Source organism: Primulina tabacum, unplaced genomic scaffold, assembly GCF_025594145.1.
Source record: "Primulina tabacum isolate GXHZ01 unplaced genomic scaffold, ASM2559414v2 Contig420, whole genome shotgun sequence".
In the NCBI taxonomy this organism is placed as follows: Eukaryota; Viridiplantae; Streptophyta; class Magnoliopsida; order Lamiales; family Gesneriaceae; genus Primulina; species Primulina tabacum.
Window position 1 is genome coordinate 1 of NW_027459743.1, and position 25052 is coordinate 25052.

The window sequence follows — 25052 nt, forward strand, 5'->3', positions numbered from 1 at the left end:
AGTTAAATATTTGTTTAGGATACATTGTTTGAAATTTTTTTAGTTATATTGTAACTATTGATCCAACAACAATATTGTCGATCGCAATTTCTAGCAAGTGATCGGACAATCTTTTGGTTTTATATGTTATAAATTTAAGTTTTAGACATCTATTTTCGACTTTTAGTAATTTTAATCATTTTTTATCAATAATGTGACATTATATTATATACTACATTGATTCTACATAAAAAATGATAAAATTTAGAAAACAAAGATAACATTAAGACTGAAATTCGACAATAACCAAAATCGAAACGAGACAAATACAAAAAACCGACTTTTTAAAATGTTTGGTAAATGAATATGTATTGTGATAATTTTAGAATAATTATTTTTTTTTCCTATAGACGGTCCAATATTGCTTACCAAACGAGGTGGCAATTCTTGAAAACTAGAATCGGGGAATTAAATTTAATATGTTCAGCAAGATGAATTAGGTTGATACTCTATTTATTGCGTTATAGCACATTTACTGTGGTTAAAATGAGTTTTTATTCATGGAAAAATTGTAGAATTCAACATTTATTAGTTAAATATAAATATGAAATGGCATTTACTTATGAATTTAAAATGGAGTATAATAATTTTCTGTTATAATTAAATTGTATATAATAATTATATATGAAAATTTTCAATATCGAAAATTATAAACATACCTTAATGGAATGTTCCACAACCAAAAAGAAAGTGAAATAGAAAAAAAAACAATTAAAAATTTCAAACTACTGAACACATTCTTTTTCAATCAATATTTTATTCTTTTTTTAAAAAAATTATTGAATCATATTTTAATATACCAAATTATATTTAAATACCACTCATAACATAAAAAAAATTAATTAAATATATATCACACACAAAAACAAATATTATATAATTACCTTTATGAACTCTAATAAAATTAAAATTATAGAAATAAGTAATAATTATATATATATATATGTACGCGTATGTTTCTCTTTCCCCTGCTGAAACCACAATCTCTCTACCATTCTCAAATATGCATTTACATTAAAGTTACCACTGCCCCGTTCCCTCTTCCTTCGTGAAAAACCATGGAGAAAATGGTTTTTTCTTGGATGTGTCCGCTTTCGGTCCAAGTGGTTGCTCTGGCTTTCCTCCTTTGCTCACCATTAATGTGCCTCGGAATCCGTTCATTTCCCACCGGACCTGTGACGGAGCCGGACTTCAACAGCCTCTTCGGGTATTCCGAGGCGCCGGACTACCGTAACGGAGTGCACTGTCCCAAGGCGGCTCCTTTCTCCGATCATCAACCCGGGAAATCGTTCTCCGCCTGTGATCCTTCTCTGGTGCACGTCGCGATGACACTTGACGCGGAATACCTTCGGGGTTCCGTTGCGGCGGTGCACTCGGTCCTCCGCCACGCGTCTTGCCCTGAACACTGTTCTTCCATTTCATCGCCGCCGAGTTTGACTCCGTCAACCCGCGGGTTTTAACGCGTCTTGTTCGATCTATATTCCCTTCTCTGAACTTCAAAATCCACATTTTCCGAGAGGATTCAGTGGTCAACCTGATTTCTTCGTCCATCCGTTCTGCGCTAGAAAATCCGTTGAACTACGCTCGAAATTATTTAGGCGACATGCTGGACCCGTGTGTGAATCGGGTCATTTACCTCGACTCGGATCTTGTCTTGGTCGACGATGTTATGAAGCTGTGGGAAGTGAAACTATCGGAGGAGAGAGTAATCGGAGCTCCGGAATATTGCCACGCAAATTTCACCAAGTATTTCACGGACAATTTCTGGTCCGACCCAGTTCTGAGCCGGGCATTCCCGTCGAGGAAACCGTGCTACTTCAACACCGGGGTGATGGTAATGGATTTGCAGACGTGGAGGGAGGGGAATTACAGGAAGAAAATCGAGAACTGGATGGAATTGCAGAGGAGGAACCGGATATATGAGCTGGGTTCGTTGCCTCCATTTTTGCTCGTCTTCGGTGGAAATGTGGAGCCAATTGACCACAGATGGAACCAACACGGGCTGGGTGGGGACAACGTATCAGGATCCTGTAGGTCGCTGCACCCCGGTCCAGTGAGCCTGCTGCACTGGAGCGGGAAGGGCAAGCCTTGGGTTAGGCTAGATCAGAACGAGCCCTGTCCGTTGGATCATCTTTGGAAACCGTACGATTTGTACAAGGGGAAATCGAGGGTACAACATCATCAGCATCATGTACAATCAACGGCCCTGCCCAGTAACTTGGTTGGTTATTCTAGTTATTTGTTTTAATCGATTCTTTGATTGGGTCATGAGCTACGTACATATTGAGTAGAGAGAAATACGCAATTGGGATTGATTTTATATATATATATATATATATATATATATATATATATATATATAAAATGGTTCCTTCAATTTTGGGTTTACATTGGTATTGTATTTAGCGAGGCATTTGTAATTCTTAAGAACATTTATTTGTTGTAATGTAATAAATATTATTGTACCAATCGGGGTTATATGTGTTTATAGTCTTTGTAAGGCCAAGGCAAGTTGCTGACGTGGTCATATTTTATTTTAATATGAAAATATACAAGTTGACAATGATTTATGGAACTATGTGAACTAAGATTATGTGCTTTTAATAGCTGTAAACTTCATAAATAATGTATAGTGATGTTCCAATGTACAGATGGAAATTTCATCAACGTGTAGTGTTTTTGTTTCGTTGTAATTGGCCATTGACTTCAAAAGTTTACTCAAAAGATGATTTGATGTGGAAGATTCACGTTTTCAATATGTTTTTGAGTTGGTGAAAGGTGAGAGTTTGGTCAATAATCAGGAGTTTGATTTTTCTCCCAACATCTTCGGGCGAGCCTTAATCGATTTACTTGACTAACGTTGTTTGCAGATTATTGTGTTAGTCAAATAGTTTATCAAATGCGCATGTCTACAAGGACCGCGATTTCTCATAAAAAAAAAATGATAATAATTACTCTTCACGATTCACATTTGTTGACAAACATATAATGTCACATGCTATTTTGATTTTTAAGCTGTACTAATCTTATGCAAGATCCAACCACCTCGATTTATTTCAAGTTATAGTTTCACATATTCAGACATGAACTTCATAATTCCAAATACATTGCATAAAGGTCGAATTTTTCCTATTTTGATTGCATGTTCATCGTTATAATAAAATGGTCGATAGATTTTGACAAGGGTCGTGAAGTGGAAAAAATCGCCAAATTAATGTGGCTAAGGTCATCTCCAACCCAAAACTCTATTTTAAAGCAACTCTGTTTTAAAATAGTGCAGTTTCTGTACCAAATACAATATTCATCTTCAACTCATCTACTTCAAATCTTACTCTAAAAAAGAATATTCTCGGAATATTCTTTTTTATTTGATTTATTTAATTTTTTCTTATTAGTTATTATATTTGTAATATTTATGATAATGATTTACATGATATGGTATTATTGATTTGTTTCTAATAGAATTCTTGTTTACCATATCTTATAGATTTCTTTATGGAAGATAAACTAGGAGAGATGAAAGCTATACATAAGAGGTGATCAACGTGAGGTGATAGAGGGCGAATAGAGAAGAGTGAGAGAGAGAGACGAAGAAAAATTCAGAGAGTTTTAGTGGAAGAGATTTTCGTGGAAGTTTTTCGTGGAGTGATTTTCGTGGAGTTTTCGTGGGAGTTTTCGTGGAGATTTTCGTGCTGCTTCTCCTCTCTCGGTTAATATTCACTCACGTGTGCACGTTCAGAATTCAGAGAAAACCTTTCAAGAGACGTGCTGTGAAGAGTGATAGAGTGTTGCTGTGAATGTTGAGAACATCTGCGGACAACATCTGGGAAGAAGTTGGCCGAAGATTGCTTCTCGTGGATACTTTTGGCACGTTTTTGCTTTCTTGTTTTAGTTTTTTCTGGTTTTTGTTTTAGAAAGCATTTGTTTTCTCAACTTGTTGAGAAAATTGATTTTATTCTTAATCACTAGTGATAAGTTTTTGTAAACGATTGATTTTTCTAGTGATTAATTTTTGCCATAAGGCACTGCACAAGTATTTATACTTGTGCATATTTAATCTTGTCCATCTATTTATTTCAAATCAATTTGTGTTATAAAAGTTAATTTTTCGCTGCATGTAGATGTTGTCCGAGATGTTGTAACATCTGGCACAACATTTAATTCTGATAAAACACAAATTTATTATTTGTTAATTCTATTCTGATATTTTTATTATTTTCGATATCTGTCGGACAAAATAATCCTAACAAGTGGTATCAGAGCCTACTCTTGATATACTAAGTGCTGATTCTGGTTTTTATTTTGTTTTGACAGAAATATTTAATGGACACATCACTTGCAAACGGAGCACTTCGACCACCAGCTCCTAAACCTCCTGTCCAACAACAGTTTCGACCAAGGAATAAGAAAAACGCTGGTTGCAAGTGAATCCTTTAGGTGTTGCCCTAGGTGTTGCCACCCTGGCCGAAACATCTGCAAAAATCAGTATGTTTTAAATCCACAACTTCTGAAAATTCGAGTGGAGATGATGAATCAGAAGCTGATGATGAAGAGATGACTCTTGAGAGTGTTCAAAAGCTTTATGAAGAATTGTTCGAGGATTGGACCAAAGAAACAAGCTTAACTCCACTCTTGTAAAGAAAAACACTGATCTAAGAGCTGTGGTTGCCAAATTTGAAGTAATTCTGAGCAAAAAGGACTTAGAACTGGGAAAGACCAAAGAAGAACTTCAAAAGGCAACTGAAACTTTGTCAAAATTCAATTCAAGCACATCCAAGCTTGAATCCATACTTTTGATGGGAAGAGATGACAAGAAAGTCTTAGGCTTCAAGACAGTGTGTTTGAAATAGGTGAATCTTCCAAGTCTACTGTTTTTGTGAAAGGAAAAGCTGATACATCTCCACAACCACAATCCAAGTCACCAATCAAAAGCTCTCCATCAAAAAGACAACTTGCTGCACCCATTCTAAGAAGAAACGCAGGTATGTATGTCATTACTGTTTAAGCCTGGTCATATCACGTCCTACTGTTTTAAATTCAGGGATGATCGCATGAATCAAAAGTCGAGCCAGATGTTGCCCCGAATGTTGTCCAACATTTCCCGTAACACCTCCAACCGCCGACCTACAGTAAGACAAATTTGGGTCCCAAAGGTAAAAAAACTCACTGCAAAGTTGTCTATACTTCGTTGAAAACTAATACTGCAGGTCATTGGTACTTTGATAGTGGAAAGCTCACGCCACATGATGTGGATCACGAGAATATCTCACCAATTATGTTGAGCAAAATGTGGTAGAGTGACATATGGAGGGGGAGCTAAAGGAAAAATTGTTGGAAATGGTACATTGAGTGTTGAAGGACTGCCAAAGCTCCACAATGTGCTTCATGTTGAAGGATTAATTCAAATTTGATAAGCATAAGCCAATTGTGTGATGATAATTTGCTTGTCACGTTTGATAAACATACTTGTGAAGTTTTTGATGAAACTAACATGTGTATTATGACAGGTACAAGGTCTTCGATAACTCTACCAAATAGGTGAGGAACTTTCATTGCAAACATGCACAAATCAAATGAACTCAACCTTTGGCATCAAAAACTCGGTCATGTAAATTTCAAAACCTTGAAGAATTTGAGTAAGTACGATGCTGTACGAGGTTGTCTAACCTATCATCTAGTACACCATATGTTTGTGGAGACTGTCAAAAGGGTAACAAACTCGTGGTCACATCATATGTTGCCCCACTTTGGGACAACAGGTTGCCTCGAATTGCTACCCAGGATCTTATGGGCCTGGGAAGTGAAAAGTTTTGGAGGTAAGAAGTATTCATTTGTTTGTGTTGATGATTTCTCACAGTTTTCATGGATAAGTTTCATTAGGGAGAAATCAGACAACTTTTCAATGTGTTTAAAAAATTGGTCACAAGGATTACAAACTTTCATAATTTGAAGGTGACAAGGATAAGGATTGACCATGGTAAGGAATTTGAAACTCCTTATTCTCATCTTTTTGTGACAAGAAAGGTATTTCACATGAATTTTCTGCTCCAAAGAAACCACAACAAAATGGGATAGCCGAACGTAAGAATAGAACACTTCAAGAAATGACAAGGGTGATGTTGACTTCAAAGTGCATTTCAAAGCGTTTTTGGGCAGAAGCCCTTAACACCGCATGTCATATTTCAAATAGGGTGTATTTGAGAAGTGTTTCGACTATGACATCGTATGAGATAATTATGGGAAAGAAGCCTAACCTTAAATATTTTCATGTTTTTGGTTGTGTGTGCTATGTTTTGAATGATAGGGATCAACTTGCAAAATTTGATTCAAAGAGTGATAAGTATTTGTTTTGTGTGTGCTAATAGTCGAGCCTATCGCATGTTTAATTTAAGAACTAGGACTATTATGGAATCCATTAATGTTGTTTTTGATGACCTTGCAGATCTCAAAAAGAAAACAGCTGAAGATGATGTGGATGAGTTTCTGGAAATTCCAATATCACTGGAAAATGCAGATGTTGCCCCAGATGTTGCAACATCTGACACAACACCTGACACTGAAGTCACTGAAGCTGCGGACGAAACGAATAACGATGATGACGCAGTAGATGATGGACAAAATATTCTAAGTAAAATTCAGAAAAACCATCCATCATCTCAAATAATTGGAAGTATGCATGAAGGTGTCCAAACTCGAAAGAAAGAAAAAAGTGGATTACCGAAAGATGGTTGGACTTATTTGCATGAGCTCCTTATACTCACAGATTAAGTGAATATCTACTGGAAATTGGCTTCAACGAGGTGAGGTAGACAAAACTCTTTTATTAAGAAATCTAAAGGTGAGAGTCTTATTGTCAAGGTTATGTTTATGATTTCTCACAGTTTCATGGGTTAGTTTCATTAGAGAGAAATCGGATACTGTGATAATTCTAGTACAATTGATATTTCAAAAAATCCAGTAAAACACTCTCGAACAAAACACATTGACATTAGACATCACTTATTCGAGATTTAGTAGAAAAAGGATTGATTCGAATTGAATTTGTTGGTACAAATAACCAAATGGCTGACATATTCACAAAAGCATTAGTTTTTGAGAGATTCTCCAACCTTAGGAAATCTCTCAGCATGTGTTCTGCCTAATCATACATAGATGTTGTCTCAGATGTTACAACATCTCGGACAACACCTAACATGCATGTGCATTCTAGGACTTAGACATACTGCATCTGCATGCATACTGTTATATGATGTGTTATCACTATGTTGCATAATCTTCTGGTGCACTTACAATTTCTTGTTCTATCTAAACTTAACACACTTGGATATGCTTAACAATCTGATTAAATCACAAAATAGTTGAAGGATGATCATGTACTCCATGACATTGTCTCATACGAAAAGTGACTTGAAAAGATTGAGTACAAAGAAAATCAATTATGCATATGCTCTGTATCAGAAGAAAGATGGGAAAAAGCTACCTAAAAGAGTCCAATGAAGACTGTGCTTTTAGTGTGGGAGCTACCTCTTCTGAATTTAATACAGAAGGCAAAAATAGAAGAAAATGGAAAAAGCTACCTAGAGGAGTCCTAAAGAAGACCGTTCTTCTAGTGTGGGAGCTACCACTTCTATTATCAGAAAGTTGATAAGTCTCCAAGTGTGCAGAAAAATCAAAATTGTTTTTCTGGAATTGTGCGTGTTGTCGGAAGATGTTGCCAACATTTGTGAAACACTTCATTTGTGAACATATCTCATATTTGCTTTCATGTTTCTATTTCTGTTACATTCTGTTATTAGGCATAAATAAGTCATGCATAAACATAACATTGTGAATATTGTTGTGTCAAGAGGACATGAGTATTTCGACAAAGAAAATTCGATGAAAATCCAGATTTTACTGAAAATTGAATATGTGTGATTTTTTATGGTTCGATGGTGTTAGATCGATGTGGGTTTTAATTCTGGAAATTATTTTGAAAAGATATTGGACGCAATTATCTCGGTATTCTTGGAAGGTGATAACGGCTAAAAATATTTCCCATTAAATTTTTTTTCCGTTAAGGATCTTAGGATTGTTTGAGTAAATCTTGATTTTGTTACCTTTGCATGCATACTTATTCTTTTGATTTACACTGTTTTCTCTTCACATTATTCACATAATTCCTTCTTCAAGATTTCGTGATATAGTCTATTACTATAATCTTGTTTCTGACTATCGTCTGGCTATGGAGGTAGATGTCCATTCTGGACAAAAAGGGAGAGAAGACGTGACTCAAACTCAAGGGAGTGTGAATTGAAAGGATCAAATGATACCATCTATCTGATACATTTGCTTGATTTCGTTTTTTAATATTCTGCTTTGTCAAGGTTCTGCTTCCCTGATGTGTTTCTGTTTTGATTGCAGGTGTTGTCTCCGGTGTTGCCAACACAACGAACAACACCCGTACTAATTTGATTTTATTCAGGGGGAGAAAAATTCTCATATTAAGGGGGAGTTAACTGGAGTTCAACTGTGAAATTGAGTTTGATTTGATTTTGTCCAGAAAGGCAAAAAGGGGGAGATTGAAGGGAAATATTTATTCCTAATTTTAATTGATATATCTTATTGATTTATTTCCCTAATATTATCTTTTCTTTGTTGATATGATATTTAATATTTAATTAGGTTTTGCCTTTCTAGATAATTATGTTAAGATTTACTGTGATATGATTTCTTCCTTGAATTTATTTTCCTATTGATAAGATTATGTGGAATATTGGGTTTTACCTTTCTAGATATTATCTTTGTGATAAATATCTTCTAGATATAATATTTATGATAATGATTTACATGATATGGTATTATTGATTTGTTTCTAATAGAATTCTTGTTTACCATATCTTATAGATTTCTTTATGGAAGATAAACTCTAGGAGAGATGAAAGCTATACATAAGAGGTGATCAACGTGAGGTGATAGAGGGCGAATAGAGAGAAGAGTGGAAAGAGAGAGAGACGAAGAAAAATTCAGAGAGTTTTAGTGGAAGAGATTTTTCGTGGAAGAGATTTTTGTGGAGATAGTTTTTCGTGGAGGTGATTTTCGTGGGAGTTTTTCGTGGGAGATTTTCGTGCTGCTTCTCCTCTCTCGGTTAATATTCACTCACGTGTGCACGTTCAGGAATTCAGAGAAAACCTATTCAAGAGACGTGCTGTGAAGAGCGTGATAGAGTGTTGCTGTGAATGTTGAGAACATCTGCGGACAACATCTGGGAAGAAGTTGGCCGAAGATTGCTTCTCGTGGATTTACCTTTTTGGATCACGTTTTTTGCTTTCTTGTCTTAGTTTTATTCTGATTATTTGTTTTAGAAAGCATTTGTTTTCTCAACTTGTTGAGAAAATTGATTTTATTCTTAATCACTAGTGATAAGTTTTTGTAAACGGTTTGGTTTTCTACTGATTAATTTTTGCCATAAGGCACTGCATACTTGCATATTTAATCTTGTCCATCTATTTATTTCAAATCAATTTATGTTATAAAAGTTAATTTTCCGCTGCATGTAGATGTTGTCCGAGATGTTGTAACATCTGGCACAACATTTAATTCTGATAAAACACAAATTTATTATTTTTTAATTATATTCTGATATTTTTATTATTTTCGATATCTGTCGGACAAAATAATCCAAACGATAATACTAATAAGTCCTGATAGAGGAGAAACGAACGCTGCTCCGTTGAATCTTGCATTAATTGTGTGATAAAAAGAACAATGGCAAAGAATCAAAAACTTGAAAAATGAAATAACGAAAACACTCAACAGTGTCAAGAGCTTTTTGTTTTTTTACCTATGTACAAAACTCGAAATCTTGCCACTTTCATTACTTTACCTCAGAATCATCGTCCGAATCACTTGAACTGCTCTTCGAGTTCTGTGACATAAAATTAGCAGGCAGTTTTGGGAACCTGAAAACTCGAGGAGATTCAGGTGACGATGGTCTAACAACAGAAACAGAAGATGACAACGATGATGTTGCTGGTGATGATGATGATGACGTTGATGATACAGACTGCTTCTTCTGCGCGTTTCTTGCAATGTCAATACAAACTTGATCGACCATTCCAAGAAAATCTTTAACGATGGTGAAAAGTTGAAATGTGTTTGTCCCTCGATCCTTGGACGAGAAGCCCGGTTGATAATAATCTGTTGTCTTCTTCACAAGCTCTATGACGCTTGTCAGTTCATCTTTAACTATCTGTATCTCTAATTCTGCTGTATCAAGAAAACCTGTCATTTCTCGGGCAAATCCACCATGATTACCGCATTTCACTACTATTTTACGAGTCTCCACCACTTGTTTTGCTAATTCTGAGCTTGTTCTTAGCAGCAGATCGTAGTCTAAAGTGGCTGCCTTCTTAACGTTGGAGAATTCCCCACTTAGGCCACCAACAAGGGGCAAACCGAGCATCATGTATTCCCTTTCTCTATCATCTTTTGATAGGAACCTATCAGTGTTTTGATTCTCAGCGGCGTTTGTGGTCTGGTTATTTGTCCTGCTTAAACTACGGTTTTTGTTAAGCACAAAGCGTTTACCCTCTGCACGAACTACTTCCTGTACGACAAATTGGAGAAGGGTTGTTTTTCCATCAGAGCTTTTCACGTCAGATAATTTTGTTAAAGCGGTAAGGTTAAAAGCCTGTGCATTTCCTCTAGATGTTCCGGCATTTAACCGATTCCCGGCTTTGAGAACAGCTTCCAAAAGTTTCAAGAAAAGCCCTCGAGTTTTCATCTCCTTGCAAGCTGATTCTAGGGATTGCAACGACTCTTTCATATGTGCATACTCGGAATCGTAGTTGCACTTGAAAAGCAATGCCTTGAAACGAGTGAATGCGGATGGAACAGCTTTGAGTAGATGGTAGAGGAAGGATTCGGCATCAGCAAGTCTTGTGGGATCGCCATGAAATGCGAGGATTTGGGATATTTCTTCATCAGTTGGAGCTATTTTTACAAGTTTTTCTATTGTGTCGTCGATTAGACCTCGTCCCTCGAGTAAACCGTTGATTAGATCTTGGCGTGTGATTCCAAGAGATTTGAGTACTATGGCTATGTTCTGAGATTTTCTCGCTTCTAGGATGAAGATCTGTTGGGGAGGACCTGATTTATCCCCGTTTCCTGTAATCGAGCTACCGTCTCCTCTTGGAGATTTTCGGTTCGTTGCAACGAATCCAAAGAGGGCTTCCATAAGATCACCATCAAACCTGAGTTACATAATTTAAGAATAAATTAGATATCACTTAAGATACAACATATAACAGATAATTATTTTATAAGAATGGTATTGGAGGTTCCTTACTTGAAAGAACCCTTGTCCATTTTATCCCACACCATGGAATGCTTGACATCTGGATTAACTTTATCCCAATGCAATGGTTTCAGTTTCACCTGTCCACTCCCATTGCTCGACGAGCCTTCTGCCGCTAAGGACAAGTGCTTACCAGGCATTTCTTTCAATGCTGGTGGTGGTGGTGGCGGAGCAGGTCCATTATTTGACGAGGTTTGTGATGGTGGAGGAGGTGGTGCAGGCATTTTTCCTTTCTGAACAGCCCCGGATGCTAATATTGATTGTGGTTGCCGTGATGGTGCTCCTGGCGGTGGAGGCAGTGGTGGTACTCTCGGTGGTGGAGGCAGTGGTGGTGTTAGCATTGATGGCTGAGGGGGAGGTGCAGCCATTTTTCCTTTCGGGACGGCCTCAGAAGCTAACACAGGCTGCCGTGATGGTGGTGCCAGTGGTAGTGCCAAACTGTTCGATACTCGAACCGATGAATCATGATTATCGGAATCCTTGAAAGTCACATTAGATGAAACAGTAGGAACCTTCATCATTCTCTGGTCTGACGGTTTTTCTCCCCAAAGAGGATTTTCAGAAGTTGAAGACCTCCCTTTAAGCAAAGGAGCTTCATGTAAAGGCTCCTCTTTCCTCACTCTTTCATTAGCAAATCTTTTCTCTTCTCCATTATGCTCATCTTTCAAATTCCGATATTGCTGATTCTTGAAACTAGTCCTCTTATCTCCTTCTTCCAAGTTTCTCCAATACAAAACATCCAATCCATTCTCATCAACAATCAACCCTTTAAGATTACCATTAAATCGACTAAAATCATCCGCTCGAGGAACAGAAAGCACCATGGCATTAGTTGTCGGATTAGTAGTAGTGGTAGTAGGATTGATATCTCTTTCCCTTTTACGTTTCGAATGCCTCAAAAGCAAAAAGAAGAGAAGCCCTGATAAAACCAGAGTGCTCGCAGCTGTCACACCAATGGCCTTTCCCACAGCCGATTTCGTCGACGATTTCCCCGTCGGAGATATTACTTGTGGTGGCGGAATCAGTGTCGTTGGAGGGACATTAGGCGGCTCGTTGGTGGGGGCCGGAGGCGGTCGGAAAGTAGGTCCAAGTGGAGGAGGAATGGGATTGGAGAATGGATAGTGAGTTTGTATGTTCTGTGAATTTGATAGAGAAAAGGATGGAGGGATTGAAGCAAAGATCAAAAGAATGAATGGACAAAGAATTATACATTTCGCAGCCATGGTAGGATGTGGCAAGAACTGAAGAGTGTTTGGAAATTAATGAATTTTTTTGTGATGAATTGTGATCATTGCTTAATGATTTTGGCTCCTTTTTTTTTCTTTTTTTTGTCTTCGGAAAGATTAATTTAAATTTTGTTTGGTTTGGTTGCTGAATGTTTCAAAGGGGAGAAGTTAGGGTTGTTGATTTGGTATATGTCCGAGGCTTCGTGAAATGACCATCCTGCCCTTGTGTGGAGATTCAGATTGGGAATGGGAAGAAAGGGTGGACTTTGGGAACAATTCATTGTTAAGGAAAAGTTCGAATGGTGGTTACACAAGTTTGTTATCAGATAGGGATAGACAAGTTTTTCACAAATAAATCAATTTATTTGTGATAAATAAATTGATTTAAAATAATATGTGCGCGATTCTGATTCTATATTTTTCGATAAATATTTTAAAGTGAAAGAAGCGGAATAAAGTTATTTTTTTTAAAAAAAAATAGAACATATAAACAAAAAAGGAAGAAAGAAATTGATTCCTCATGGCTGATTATTATTATTATTATTATTATTATTATTATTATATATTATATATATTATATTGCGGGATCGAAATATTGGAAGAAATCTTCAACGCGTAAAAAGTCAGAAGGAAGACTCCATCAACACATGTATTTCAGCGATTTTAGGTCAAAAGCCACTGAAAGTGTCATTTTGTAGCCTAATTTTTGTTATTATTATTATTAAATTATGACAAAGTCCCATTTGAATAATTTTGGTGTAATTGCTTAGAAATCCTATTTTAAAGTGTAGTAGGAAAGTGGTGTAGGCAGGGACGTTCTTATTTGAAGGTAAAAACTCGGACCTATTTTTCTCCGAACCTATAATTTTTTTTTATTATGTAGTAGTGTAAATTGACACGAAATATAAATTTATTATTTATTGATTTTTTTTCCCTTTCGATCGTAAAAATTTATTTTTCATGTGCCAAATATAATTTTCTTTATAATTCATGGGTCTCTCGATAAATTATTTATAAAATTTATTATTTCTAAGTCACTTGGTTTTGTAGTGAATTAATTGAATAAAATAGTTGAATATTTTCTAACTCCACACATTGCTTATAAATTCTTGTTAGTTATCTTTGATCTTATGTTTCCATTAGTATGTGCAAAATGAAGTTTTTTGAAGTTAAAGTTCATCAAAACTTTTCTCTCCAGTCAACCATGCCACGAGAAAATATAGAATGAATTGGTTATGTTATCAATTGAGAAAGAAATTATTGAACAATTTGATTTGTATTTTTAGCTCACTCAAAGATGAGTTGTTTTTTAACGATCATTTTGTACATGTTTGATCTTATTAACTCAATTATAATATATATTTTTTGATTTTTGTGCACGTGTAGTTTTTATATTATGTTTAAGATAGTGATTTAATTCAAAAAATTTACGAGTTTAGAAGAATATTAATGCACGTTATGATTTAATGTCTCTTTTTAAAGTTAAACTCAAACCTAAAACTTTTAATATCGACCCTGGGTGTTGGTGCAAAGAATTTATTCAGCTATCAATCTCTTCGAAACCAAAAATGCATGTGTTATGTGCTTACACAGGCTATTTTGTAACGAAAAATAAAAAAAAAATGGTGAAATGAGAAAAAAATGCAAAAATTCTAATGTAGGAATAGAATACAGAGAGCAATTTTGAAAAGTGATGTTTTCTTAAGTAAATAGTTAAAAGAACAATAGATTTTCATCAATTTTACAATTATAATATTTTCGTAAATAAATAGTCATAATATAACTAAAAAAATTTGACCATACCAACCTATCAAACCCCCTTAAAAATATATATATTCTTAAATATGTTTAGTTGTCCTATTAAAAACATGTCATGTTGAGTAACGTTATATTGTCTGGTGTAATTTACGGTACAAGTTTTAGTAAAATATATTTTGATTATATATTTATATATACATACAGCAAGATATTCTAAAAATAAAAATCTTATTAAACAATCGTGTTTTTTGATATAGTGTAAGCCGTTGAATCGGCCTTGTTCAGATAGTGAAAAAATTGAAGTATGAAGATAGATCCATTTTTAAAATTTAATTTTAGACTCATTATTATCTTTAAAATTCATGTCATTTGACGTAATCATTGGTTTGTCCGTTTTTATGAGATACTCTCGTAAATTTTTATCCATGAGATGGTTGATCCGAGTCGTGTCGAGAATTTTTTCTTGTAAAATTGATCCGTGTAATAGTTTTTAAAAGTATTTTGTGTTTATTTTATTTATTTATTTATTTTTTTTTTTGAAATCTATTCTAAGGGATGGGATGATTCGAACCTGAGTCGTTACAAGGAGAAACAAAGTGAGACCATTAGAATTAAAGCTCGATCTCGTATTTTGTGTTTATTTATCTAACTATTGTTTGGTAAACTTTGACCAGTTGTATTTAATTAATCGTTATACATGTTCTGATCCGACGAGTGGAGGCTAATTTCTTCAATTGCTTTTAATGAGGTAGGTGAAAAAAGAACCGCAACGTGTTTTTTAAAAAAAATTTAATAAATTCGAATTGAAGTCTGTGTCTTGCTGGTTCTAGTCAACCTTGAAATTACATCCCTTTTTTCCTTTATTTTTCGGGGTTTTTTCTCTCTTTTTTTGAGCGTATTAAATTTTGAATTTGTGGTGTTAAGACTTCATTTTCATACTTGAATTGGTTATTGGTAGCAATTTAATTTTCATTTTTTAAGGTTGGTGGGTTGATCATTTCAGATTTGGTGGTTACACCAATTATTGTCTATACAAAATAAAATAACTCTACACGAATATTTCAATTATTACTAATCATATATATAACAAGAATACGTTTCTCGTCAGATAGTCTCACGGTTAACCATATTCATATTTATAATAAAAAGTAATATTGTTTATGGATAACTCAAATAAAATATATGTTTTACAAAATTGACCAGTAAGATCATCTCATATAATTTTTTACGATATAAAAAAACATGTATGTAATAATTATTACTGGTGTATTATCGCCAACATTAGGGGTGGGAAAAATTATTGGTGCATATGATAAGATATTAAATAATATTTTTTTTTTGGTTTCACCTAATATCAAACTCAAATTACATAAATGATTAGAATCATACATTATTCTGTTATCTATATATATTGATCATCCATATATTTTACATCTTTTATCATCTCACGTCGTTGACCAAACAATATCATATGAATTTATCTTAAAAGGTAATTTAGATTTTAATTAGTTTCACAATTGAACTCTTGATTCGAGCTCGTTGTGCTTCTTCGATCGAGCTCTTCGTTAATTTATTTCTCTAATTGAGCTCTTGAATAGAGTTCATCGCCTTGCTAGAGCTATGTTTATTTTGCATATTTCTTTGATCGAGCTCTCACCTAGACTAACTTATTAATTTGATCAAGATGTTGATATAGCAGCGGTGTGTATGATAAGAAAGATTAATATGTTGATTCGCATAAAATTGTCATGAGAATCTTTAAACTCAAAAATTCATATGAGATTGTCTCACATGTCGATTTTTTGTTATACGAATCTCCTACCCGACCTGACTCATTATGTTAAAAAAATTACTTTTGACTCAAAGTATGGATCAAATCGATTGGGTCTCACATATATAGATTCGTGAGACTGTCTCATAGAAGATATATTTATCTTTATATTAAAGCTTGTAGATTAATTTGACTTGTTTGGATTAACAAAATCTACGTGAATTTCAAGTCCACTCTATATCAAGGTTAAATATATTTTTTTATAATAATTACGACGGATTTCGAATACATTTGTCATAACATTTGTCATAAGTGTCATTTGAAATTAAATACTTGTTCAAATCAAATCTTTCTACACATATGCAACATTGTATAACATATTGTTTTTTTCTAACACAAATTTTGTTGAAAAATATTTTCAAAAGTTCAAAGTATATAATATCGTAATCAAAAGATACTATCTATCAATCCATTGAAATCAGATCAAAATCAAATTTTGACTAATTTTCTGAGATGATTTACTACTTAAAGAAATTTTATCGAAAATGAAATCGTCCAAAATCTCGTCAATTTGGACGTTTGTCTAATGACAAAAACTCGTGTGAGACGGTTTCACGGCTCGTATTTTGAAAAACGGATCTCTTATTTGGGTCAACCATGAAAAATTATTATTTTTTATGCTAAGAGTATTATTTTTTATTATGAATATCAGTAGGGTTGACCCGTCTCACAGATAAAGATTCGTGAGACCGTATCACAAGAGACCTACTCTTGTATAATTTGGTCTTAGAGTGATCTTAGATTCCAAATGAAAATATCTTACACCTCATGAAATGTTTGTAAAAAGCTCATTTTGTATTTGATAAAGCTCATCAGTGCTAATTGGATTTCTTTTATAAAGCTCGTTGGACTTTTTGAGAGAAGCTCACCCTAATTTAGTGCAAAATGGATTTATTTCCTATGGCTCATTAGATTCCTTAAATGGTGTTCTTTGTTTAAGTGGTATGGTAAACCCTCGTTTTATGTCATGTTCCCCAATTTAGTTCCGCATTTTCCAATTATCCCGAATTGGTCTTCAATTTTTGCTTGTTTTCAGGATTTGGTCCTTCAGTTAATTTTGACGGTTTAACCGAACAGAATTTCCCATTTAAAGGAAAGATGGTAGGTTCAAATTCCTCACTAGTAATAGCAATCGGGCAGGTTTGGTCAAACTCGGACCCTTCCCGCCTCACATTGGCTCCGCCCTGTGAACCAGGCGGGTCCGAGACGAGCTGGACTTGTGAACCCGTTGATTTTTTTTTTTAAATACAAAATAAAAATGTTTAAAAATTAATTAATCATTAAAATTATTTTTCAACTTTATATTAATATTATTTAGAACAAAAAAAATTATCATAAATTAAAATATATCAATTTTTATTCAATTATTAATTAATAAGAAAAGAAAAAGTCTAATTATATATTTACATATTAAATATATCATAATAAAAAAATTATTTCAATTTAAAATATTATAAATAAAATTATGGATAACATATTCAATTTTCAATATTAAAAAAATTATATTATTATTAAGATATATATATACTTGGGGGACGGGTCCAGCTAAATTCGGAACACGCTTGAGACCCATTTTACCGGGTCTAAACCCGTTCAGCCAACGGATTTAATTCGGAGTTGAATTTATACATGGTTAATTGTCATCTCTATTCCTCACCTCTCATTAAAAAAAAGGAAAAAGGAAAAAAAAAATTGTTTATTATATACATAGTGACTTTTTTCTATTTTCTCCGTGGTTTTACCCAAACAGTTTTAAATATTTGCCGCATAAAATTGTGATGTTCATTTTCATATCGATCTTCATATTATTTTATATCTCGTGATCGTATGTGGTACTAATAAGAACAATAACTATAGTTAACGCTTTTTCAATATTTTCAACGAAATAAATTTCATTAAATTTTTTGTCGGATTTAAAAATTATTAACTACGTACGGCGTGAATTCTGTTTTATAAAACGATCAGCAAAGACAAAATGACATTGTAGATGGAGGTCCTGATCATATAGAAACAATGACGTGCACATTCAGTTATGAACCGAATATACTTGTTGAGATCTTCTCGCAAAAGACATAATCTTTCAAATACGTTACTAGAAATTTTATTTTTAAAAATTTGTCTATTTGCGTAACTCTTTAATATTTCACGCACGGTTTCTTCTTCTTCTTTACTAATTAATATTCACGATATATAAAAAAATTTAAAAAATTAACAGTAATATATATTCGTTGATCATTTATAAAATTATAAATAAAATAATTTTGGATTTTGATAAGCTGTAAATATATGTTCTGAGTCATGAAGAATCGAAAATTGAATGAAGAGGCATATCATCGTTTGGTGCTGTTTAAAGGACCCAAAGGTTAATCTCTTCATAACATGGAACTAAAATTTAACTGATTTACCCTTGTAAAAACAAATGTTTAATTTTGGTCTTGCATACTTTAAACATCCACATCAATGACTCGTACTAAATATATCGTCTCCTTACCAGAATCACAATAACATCATGTCGTACCAGATACATCATCTATTGGTCGACAGATAACCACAAGTCGATCAGATGCATTATCCGCCTATCAGCATATAACCGCAACTCAATCGGATACATCATCCATCGATCGACAAATAACCAAATTTTGACAAATTTCATGCCTTAAACCTAAAACAGACCAATTTATCGGACTAAAATTCAATTTTCCCTAATCTTTATAAGTTATTCATATAATGGCAAGATTTAATACATTATCACTCTCAACATTAATCTCCTCTTAATACCAAACCAAATAATTCCAATACAGCCCAAAGTCCTCAATTTACTAATGAATCAACACTTTGAATACAATATTTATTCCGAAAGAGCCCCCACACATCACAAGTTAGATACATATTTTCTTTTTTCTCTCTTACGAACTCGTCTTCATCACTTATTTTATTCGAATTTCTAAAGTAGTTTTTCTATTACATCTTAGTAAGTTCCAAAAATGAAATAAATTAGGTCAAAATAAAAGATTAGTTTGGACACAACTTCAATGCTACACTATCTCAATTAAGTTAGAAAAGAGTCAAATTCAGCCGAATGTCAAAAAAATTCTAAGTTGACTGAAGTCGATTCGAAATTCGAATATTTTTTAAAAGGCCGACACATATATTTACAAAAAATACTATATAAAAATGAATTTTATTCATTGCCGTTACGCCTACCGAACAAGAAAATAAATAAAAATAAGTCTCTTGTGAGACGGTTTCACTAATATTTATCTATGAGACGAGTCAACCATACCGATATTCACAATAAAAAGTAATACTCTTAGCATAAAAAATAATATTTTTTCATGGATGACCCAAATAAGATATCTGTCTCACAAAATATAACTCGTGAGACCGTCTCACGTGATTTTTGACATAATACGTGGGGTTCAGATCCGAACCCGATATTCCTTTAGCAGACAAGAAATAACATCAAATGACAACACCCGTATCCGAATCAAATCAATTATAATCCCATATATTGAATTCCAACAACAATGTATCTGTCACGTAATCTTCCAATTAGGACCATATCTCTCCAAAAAAACATCTTTCGAAAAAGTCAATTTACTAGCAATTCTCAATTATTTCAAGACAAATCAAATCCCGGTGACGATTTCTTGATATTAGTTTACTCGTCAAACCTCAATTTAGTCCGCCTCGTGAGAGATTCTAGCGATGTAGGAGAGCAAGGCCTAGATTGTCTTGATGGGAATGAAGAAAACGATATCGGGGAAGATGGCGAGGAGGTGGACGGTGGAGATGGACTCGATGAGTTATCGACTTGGGATGGTGACGATGGTGGAGATGGAGATGGAGATCGTAAGGATGACGAGTCGGAACTTTCACACGATTTCCTCTTATTAAAGCAACTCTGGTATCTTGGGATCCGTCCCTCCCCTAACATGTAGCTCTTCAAACGTTCCACATCGGATAATTTCACGGGTTTTACGATGAAATCTTCGGCTCCTTCTTCCAAACATCTGATATCGAATAAGGACGTTGTTATAATTAAACACTATATATTTCCAAGTTTTAGTTGATACAAGATTTTCAACCATGAATTTTTCTACACATTTTTGCCATATTATTTTTAAATATAAAATCTGCATCAACTACTTATCATTTCACATTGGATAAATCTTCCAGCTAAGTAAAATACACTGGACAAGTTTTATGTGACCAACTCATCCGAAAAGGTGTTAATAGAAAGAATCGAACTCATGACCATAAATCATCACTTGTACGTTCCACCAACTAGGACATGGAGCCATTTTGATATCTTACTTATATGATAAATTGTTCCCACAAGTTTACGGATTTGCATACTTTATCTATCAATTGGACCAATGCTATTATTTTGTACTACACACAAGAGATTGTCTCCCACATGATAAAATTTTATATATTGTAATATATTAGAATAACTTGTTTTATACGAAGAATAGGTATCTTGTGAGACGATCTCACGAATCTTTATCAGTGAGACGGTCTCATGAATCTTTATCTCTGAGACGGATCAACCATATCAATATTCACAATAAAAAGTAATATTTTTAGCATAACAAATAATATTTTTCATGGATTACCCAAATAAGAGATCTGTCTCACAAAATAGGACCCAGGAAACCATCTCGCATAAATTTTTATCATATATTAAATGGTTCATTGAATTTAGAGATTCGGGAAGTTGGGTGAAATCTACATATTATTTTAGCACACAAAGTCCACTCCTTTAACATTTTTTTATAAAAAAAAACTAATTTTATTCTTCAACATCAAATAATTAAAATTAACCTAATCAATCAAAATTAAAATCCGAGAAAATATATAAAAAAATGAATGAGCTTTTTACCTATCGATCCGAGCCAATACGTTCTCAGAAGACATAATCACCACTGGTATTTCTCTAAAAGTAGATGAACTCTGTACAAATATTAGAAATATTTTTAGCTAATTTAATCTTTAAATTGTTTCTCGTTACTTCAAATGGAAAATAATCGATTATCTCGATTTTTATAAAATTGTAAACTTGAGCCGTCCAGAAATTAAACCTTGATTTTCTTCAGTAATTCGTATCCAGTCATTCCCGGCATACAATAGTCTGTAATTATCAAATCTACCTTTAATCCCTGAAACAAAAAGATCACCAATTCATAAACATGACAACATTCTCAATCCAAAATTAAACACAAATATTTTTTGAAAAAATCTGAACTTACATCGAATTCTGCAGGGTTTTCCTCTTTATCTAAGCCTAAATATTGCAAAGCCCTCCTCCCACTGTCTACTGCTGTCACTGCAGGAAAAATATTTTCCAAATTTTAGAGAATTTAATTCATAAAGAATACAACCCAAATAGTTTCCATTACAAATTCAAGAGAACAGTACGTAATTACCTTTGCAAGAAGTTATTTTGAGGAGCTTCTCAATTACTTTCCTATCAATTAAACTATCATCCACAGCAAGAACATGAACTTCATGAGAATCAAAACATGGTGGCAAAGGCAAATCCTTCGAACCCTCAGTTCCCTCTGCTCTCTTTAACCTCGAAAATACCTCATTGTTTGCCATCGTTTTCGAGAAAACTCAACTGCCCAGGTGGAGAAATGGCCCAAGATTGATTACAAATAACTTCAGCTGATTAAAGAGCTCATACAGCAAGTTTTTCAAGAAAACTCAACAGCCCAGATGACAATAACTTCAACTATAAAGCTCGTATATACAATATCTTGAAGAAATCTAGCTCGGCACAGCTCAGATGGGTAAAAATGGCCAATATTTTAACTTTGGTGGAGGATTTTCAGCTCCCAAGTTCAGACAACTTTTACACCTGTTGCTATGGGTAATTATAGTGGAAGGAAATGAAATGAAAAGAAATGCTGTGTATGTAGTGGAAATGTGCACACATATCGGCCAAGGCGTCTGCATCAAAATTATATATATGATAAAAATGAGTCCTCGAAATCAAATCTGGAGAAATCTACTTTTTTAATGAATAAAAAAGCATTGGCTGAGATTCTGAAATCCACTTTGTTGGTGATACGATCTCCCAAATCCACGAGAGGTTATTCAAACTTTCCACGCTTTTTTATCTTTTCGTGGGATTTTTGGTAAAAGTCGCGTTTACTATTTTATAATGGCGCGGACCGCTGATTATATATATATATATAGTACCTTAATTTACAAAAAAAATTATAAGGATTTATATAATTTCTGAGCAATTAAAAAGTTAGCTTTCACATTTAATGAATAATAATAATAATAATATTGAATTTTACAAAGAAATCGATGTTTCTACAAACACTGAATTGACTAAAGATCGACAATAGTTTACGTACTCGTTTATGTTAATAAATAGCCTAAAACTAAATATAATTGGATTCGCTCTAATATCTTATGACAAAAACTTGTGTTAAACGATCTCATGTGTCGTATTTTGTGAGACGGATCTCTTATTTGGGTCATTCATAAAAAAAATATTACTTTTTATGCTAAGAGTATTATTTTTTATTGTGAATAACGGTAGTTTGATCCGTCTCACATATAAAAATTCGTGAGATCGTCTTACATGATATCTACTCATATCTTATGATCATTGTTTATTTCATTATGTTGGAACGGGTCGGAATTTTCTGATATATTTTATGTTTTAAATTGTGTTATATTTTGTTCAAACAAATTTCATTTGTTCAAACATATCATGCATGAAAAAAATAAAATAAATCGCAGATAAAATATTCGATTCATATAAATTTTAATTAAAATAATCAACAATATGTTCTTTTAATTATTTATCGTGTTTAAGATACAATTTTTTTATCGTTTTCTTAAAAAAAACTGAAGAATCAAATATTTAATTAACGATTAATTGTATTTTATTCATACATGATATTTAATAAATTTGCTTTTTAATAATTTATATAAACAAGACTTATTTAAACAAAATATATTATGATTTATAACTTAATGTAAAATTTCTTTCCTTGAATCAGACGACTTTGGAATAGATGGAAAATCTTTGGATATTCTAAATAAAGATTTCCATTTTTTTTAATCCAAAGTTATTGATTTGACTAGTTATATATTTTGCTTGGTACTGTGGATTTCAAATCGTACGGCCAAATTAAAGTGGGGAAAGGAAAATAGTGTTTAAAATTAAATTTATTTTATCACAAAAAACAAAGTATTTTTATCTGTGAAATAAGTCAACTTTATCGATATTTACAATAAAAAATAATATTTTTAGCATAAAAAGTAATATTTTTCATGGATGACCCAAATAAGATATATGTATCATAAAATATGACCCGTGAGACCGTCGTCTCACACAGATTTTTGTTTAAAAGAATATATAAATAGGGAAATGTGGGAAAATAAGATGATCTCCGATTTATTTGTATATTATCTACAAACATATGTACGTATGGTTGCATTAACATATATAAAATATTAATGTCATTGTGATATGTAACTTTATAAAAGTAATTTTATTTTATTCTATATCCCCATTATATCAATTCATACGTAATATCTATTACAACGGTCGAAAACAAAAAGAATGGCAGCCTCATTTGTATATTTCAATTTCAAGACGATTCATCGACTTGATTCATATATGCAGTTAAATTTAATATTTTTTATAATTCGAGTTGTGTTGAAGACTTATCTCACAAAATTGATCATTAGAACAATCTCATATAAGTTTTTGTATATAATAATTTGTTATCGTATTAATAATTTGGAGATTAAAAAAAAAAAGAGAAATGAGAGGGAGATATTGGGGATCCTAGACAAATCTTTTGTGGGTCCTTTAATAATGTCTCTTTTTTATGTTGGACCATGACCATAGCTGTGAAATTGATATAATACAAATTAGATTTAGATCTTTTGCTCTGATTGAACATGTCTTATGTTTCTTTTATACGAGATGATCAGCTCGTTACGTCTGATAATTTTTCAAATTATCAGACTCTGCGTGAGGTCCATCAGATGATCAAATGATCATCTCGTGTAAAAATTGCACAACACCTTGTGTTGTGTTTTCAACCATATCAGAAGATCCAAATCCATACATCATATCATTATATCATCTCCATAGTTTGAAATATATACAATGAATATTATTATTGTTCAAAGTCCAAAATATTGAGAATAATAAATTTTTTTAATAGAAAAATAATTTATCAAATATAACATAGATGTAAATTGTTTTTATTTATCATCTCGTGTAAAAATTGCACAACACCATGTGTTGTGTTTTCAACCATATCAGAAGATCCAAATCCATACATCATATCATTATATCATCTCCATAGTTTGAAATATATACAATGAATATTATTATTGTTCAAAGTCCAAAATATTGAGAATAATAAATTTTTTTAATAGAAAAATAATTTATCAAATATAACATAGATGTAAATTGTTTTTATTTATCATCTCGTGTAAAAATTGCACAACACCATGTGTTGTTGTGTTTTCAACCATATCAGAAGATCCAAATCCATACATCATATCATTATATCATCTCCATAGTTTGAAATATATACAATGAATATTATTATTGTTCAAAGTCCAAAATATTGAGAATAATAAATTTTTTTAATAGAAAAATAATTTATCAAATATAACATAGATGTAAATTGTTTTTATTTTTCATGTTATTCAAATGTTTTATTATATATTATAATTATAAAACAACTTCTAAATTATTGAAAAATGGTAAAAATTCTGTGTAAACAATAGGCCCCATCGATTGAACTTTGTGCGTGCGATTGGTTGGATTCTGACGAAATATGGGCCTTCCATTTTGGGATAACTACTTTAT

General features: G+C 33.0%; 2 protein-coding genes and 1 pseudogene across 2 annotated transcripts; 1 reads left to right on the plus strand and 2 right to left on the minus strand.

Moving 5' to 3' along the window:
* Window positions 1-1074: 1074 nt before the first annotated feature.
* LOC142534199 (putative galacturonosyltransferase-like 9) lies at window positions 1075-2513 on the plus strand (annotated as a pseudogene).
* A 7207-nt stretch (window positions 2514-9720) lies between these two features.
* On the minus strand, window positions 9721-12844 carry LOC142534201 (formin-like protein 4). Its single transcript, XM_075641134.1, has 2 exons — window positions 11369-12844; window positions 9721-11273 (listed from the first exon to the last, which is right to left on the minus strand). The coding sequence occupies exons 1-2, from the start codon at window positions 12598-12600 to the stop codon at window positions 9896-9898; spliced, it is 2610 nt and encodes an 869-aa protein (XP_075497249.1). The 5' UTR covers window positions 12601-12844; the 3' UTR covers window positions 9721-9895.
* Window positions 12845-19677: 6833 nt separating this feature from the next.
* LOC142534197 (two-component response regulator ARR17-like) lies at window positions 19678-22308 on the minus strand. Its single transcript, XM_075641130.1, has 5 exons — window positions 21622-22308; window positions 21445-21521; window positions 21277-21354; window positions 21078-21148; window positions 19678-20205 (listed from the first exon to the last, which is right to left on the minus strand). The coding sequence occupies exons 1-5, from the start codon at window positions 21794-21796 to the stop codon at window positions 19854-19856; spliced, it is 753 nt and encodes a 250-aa protein (XP_075497245.1). The 5' UTR covers window positions 21797-22308; the 3' UTR covers window positions 19678-19853.
* Window positions 22309-25052: the final 2744 nt, after the last annotated feature.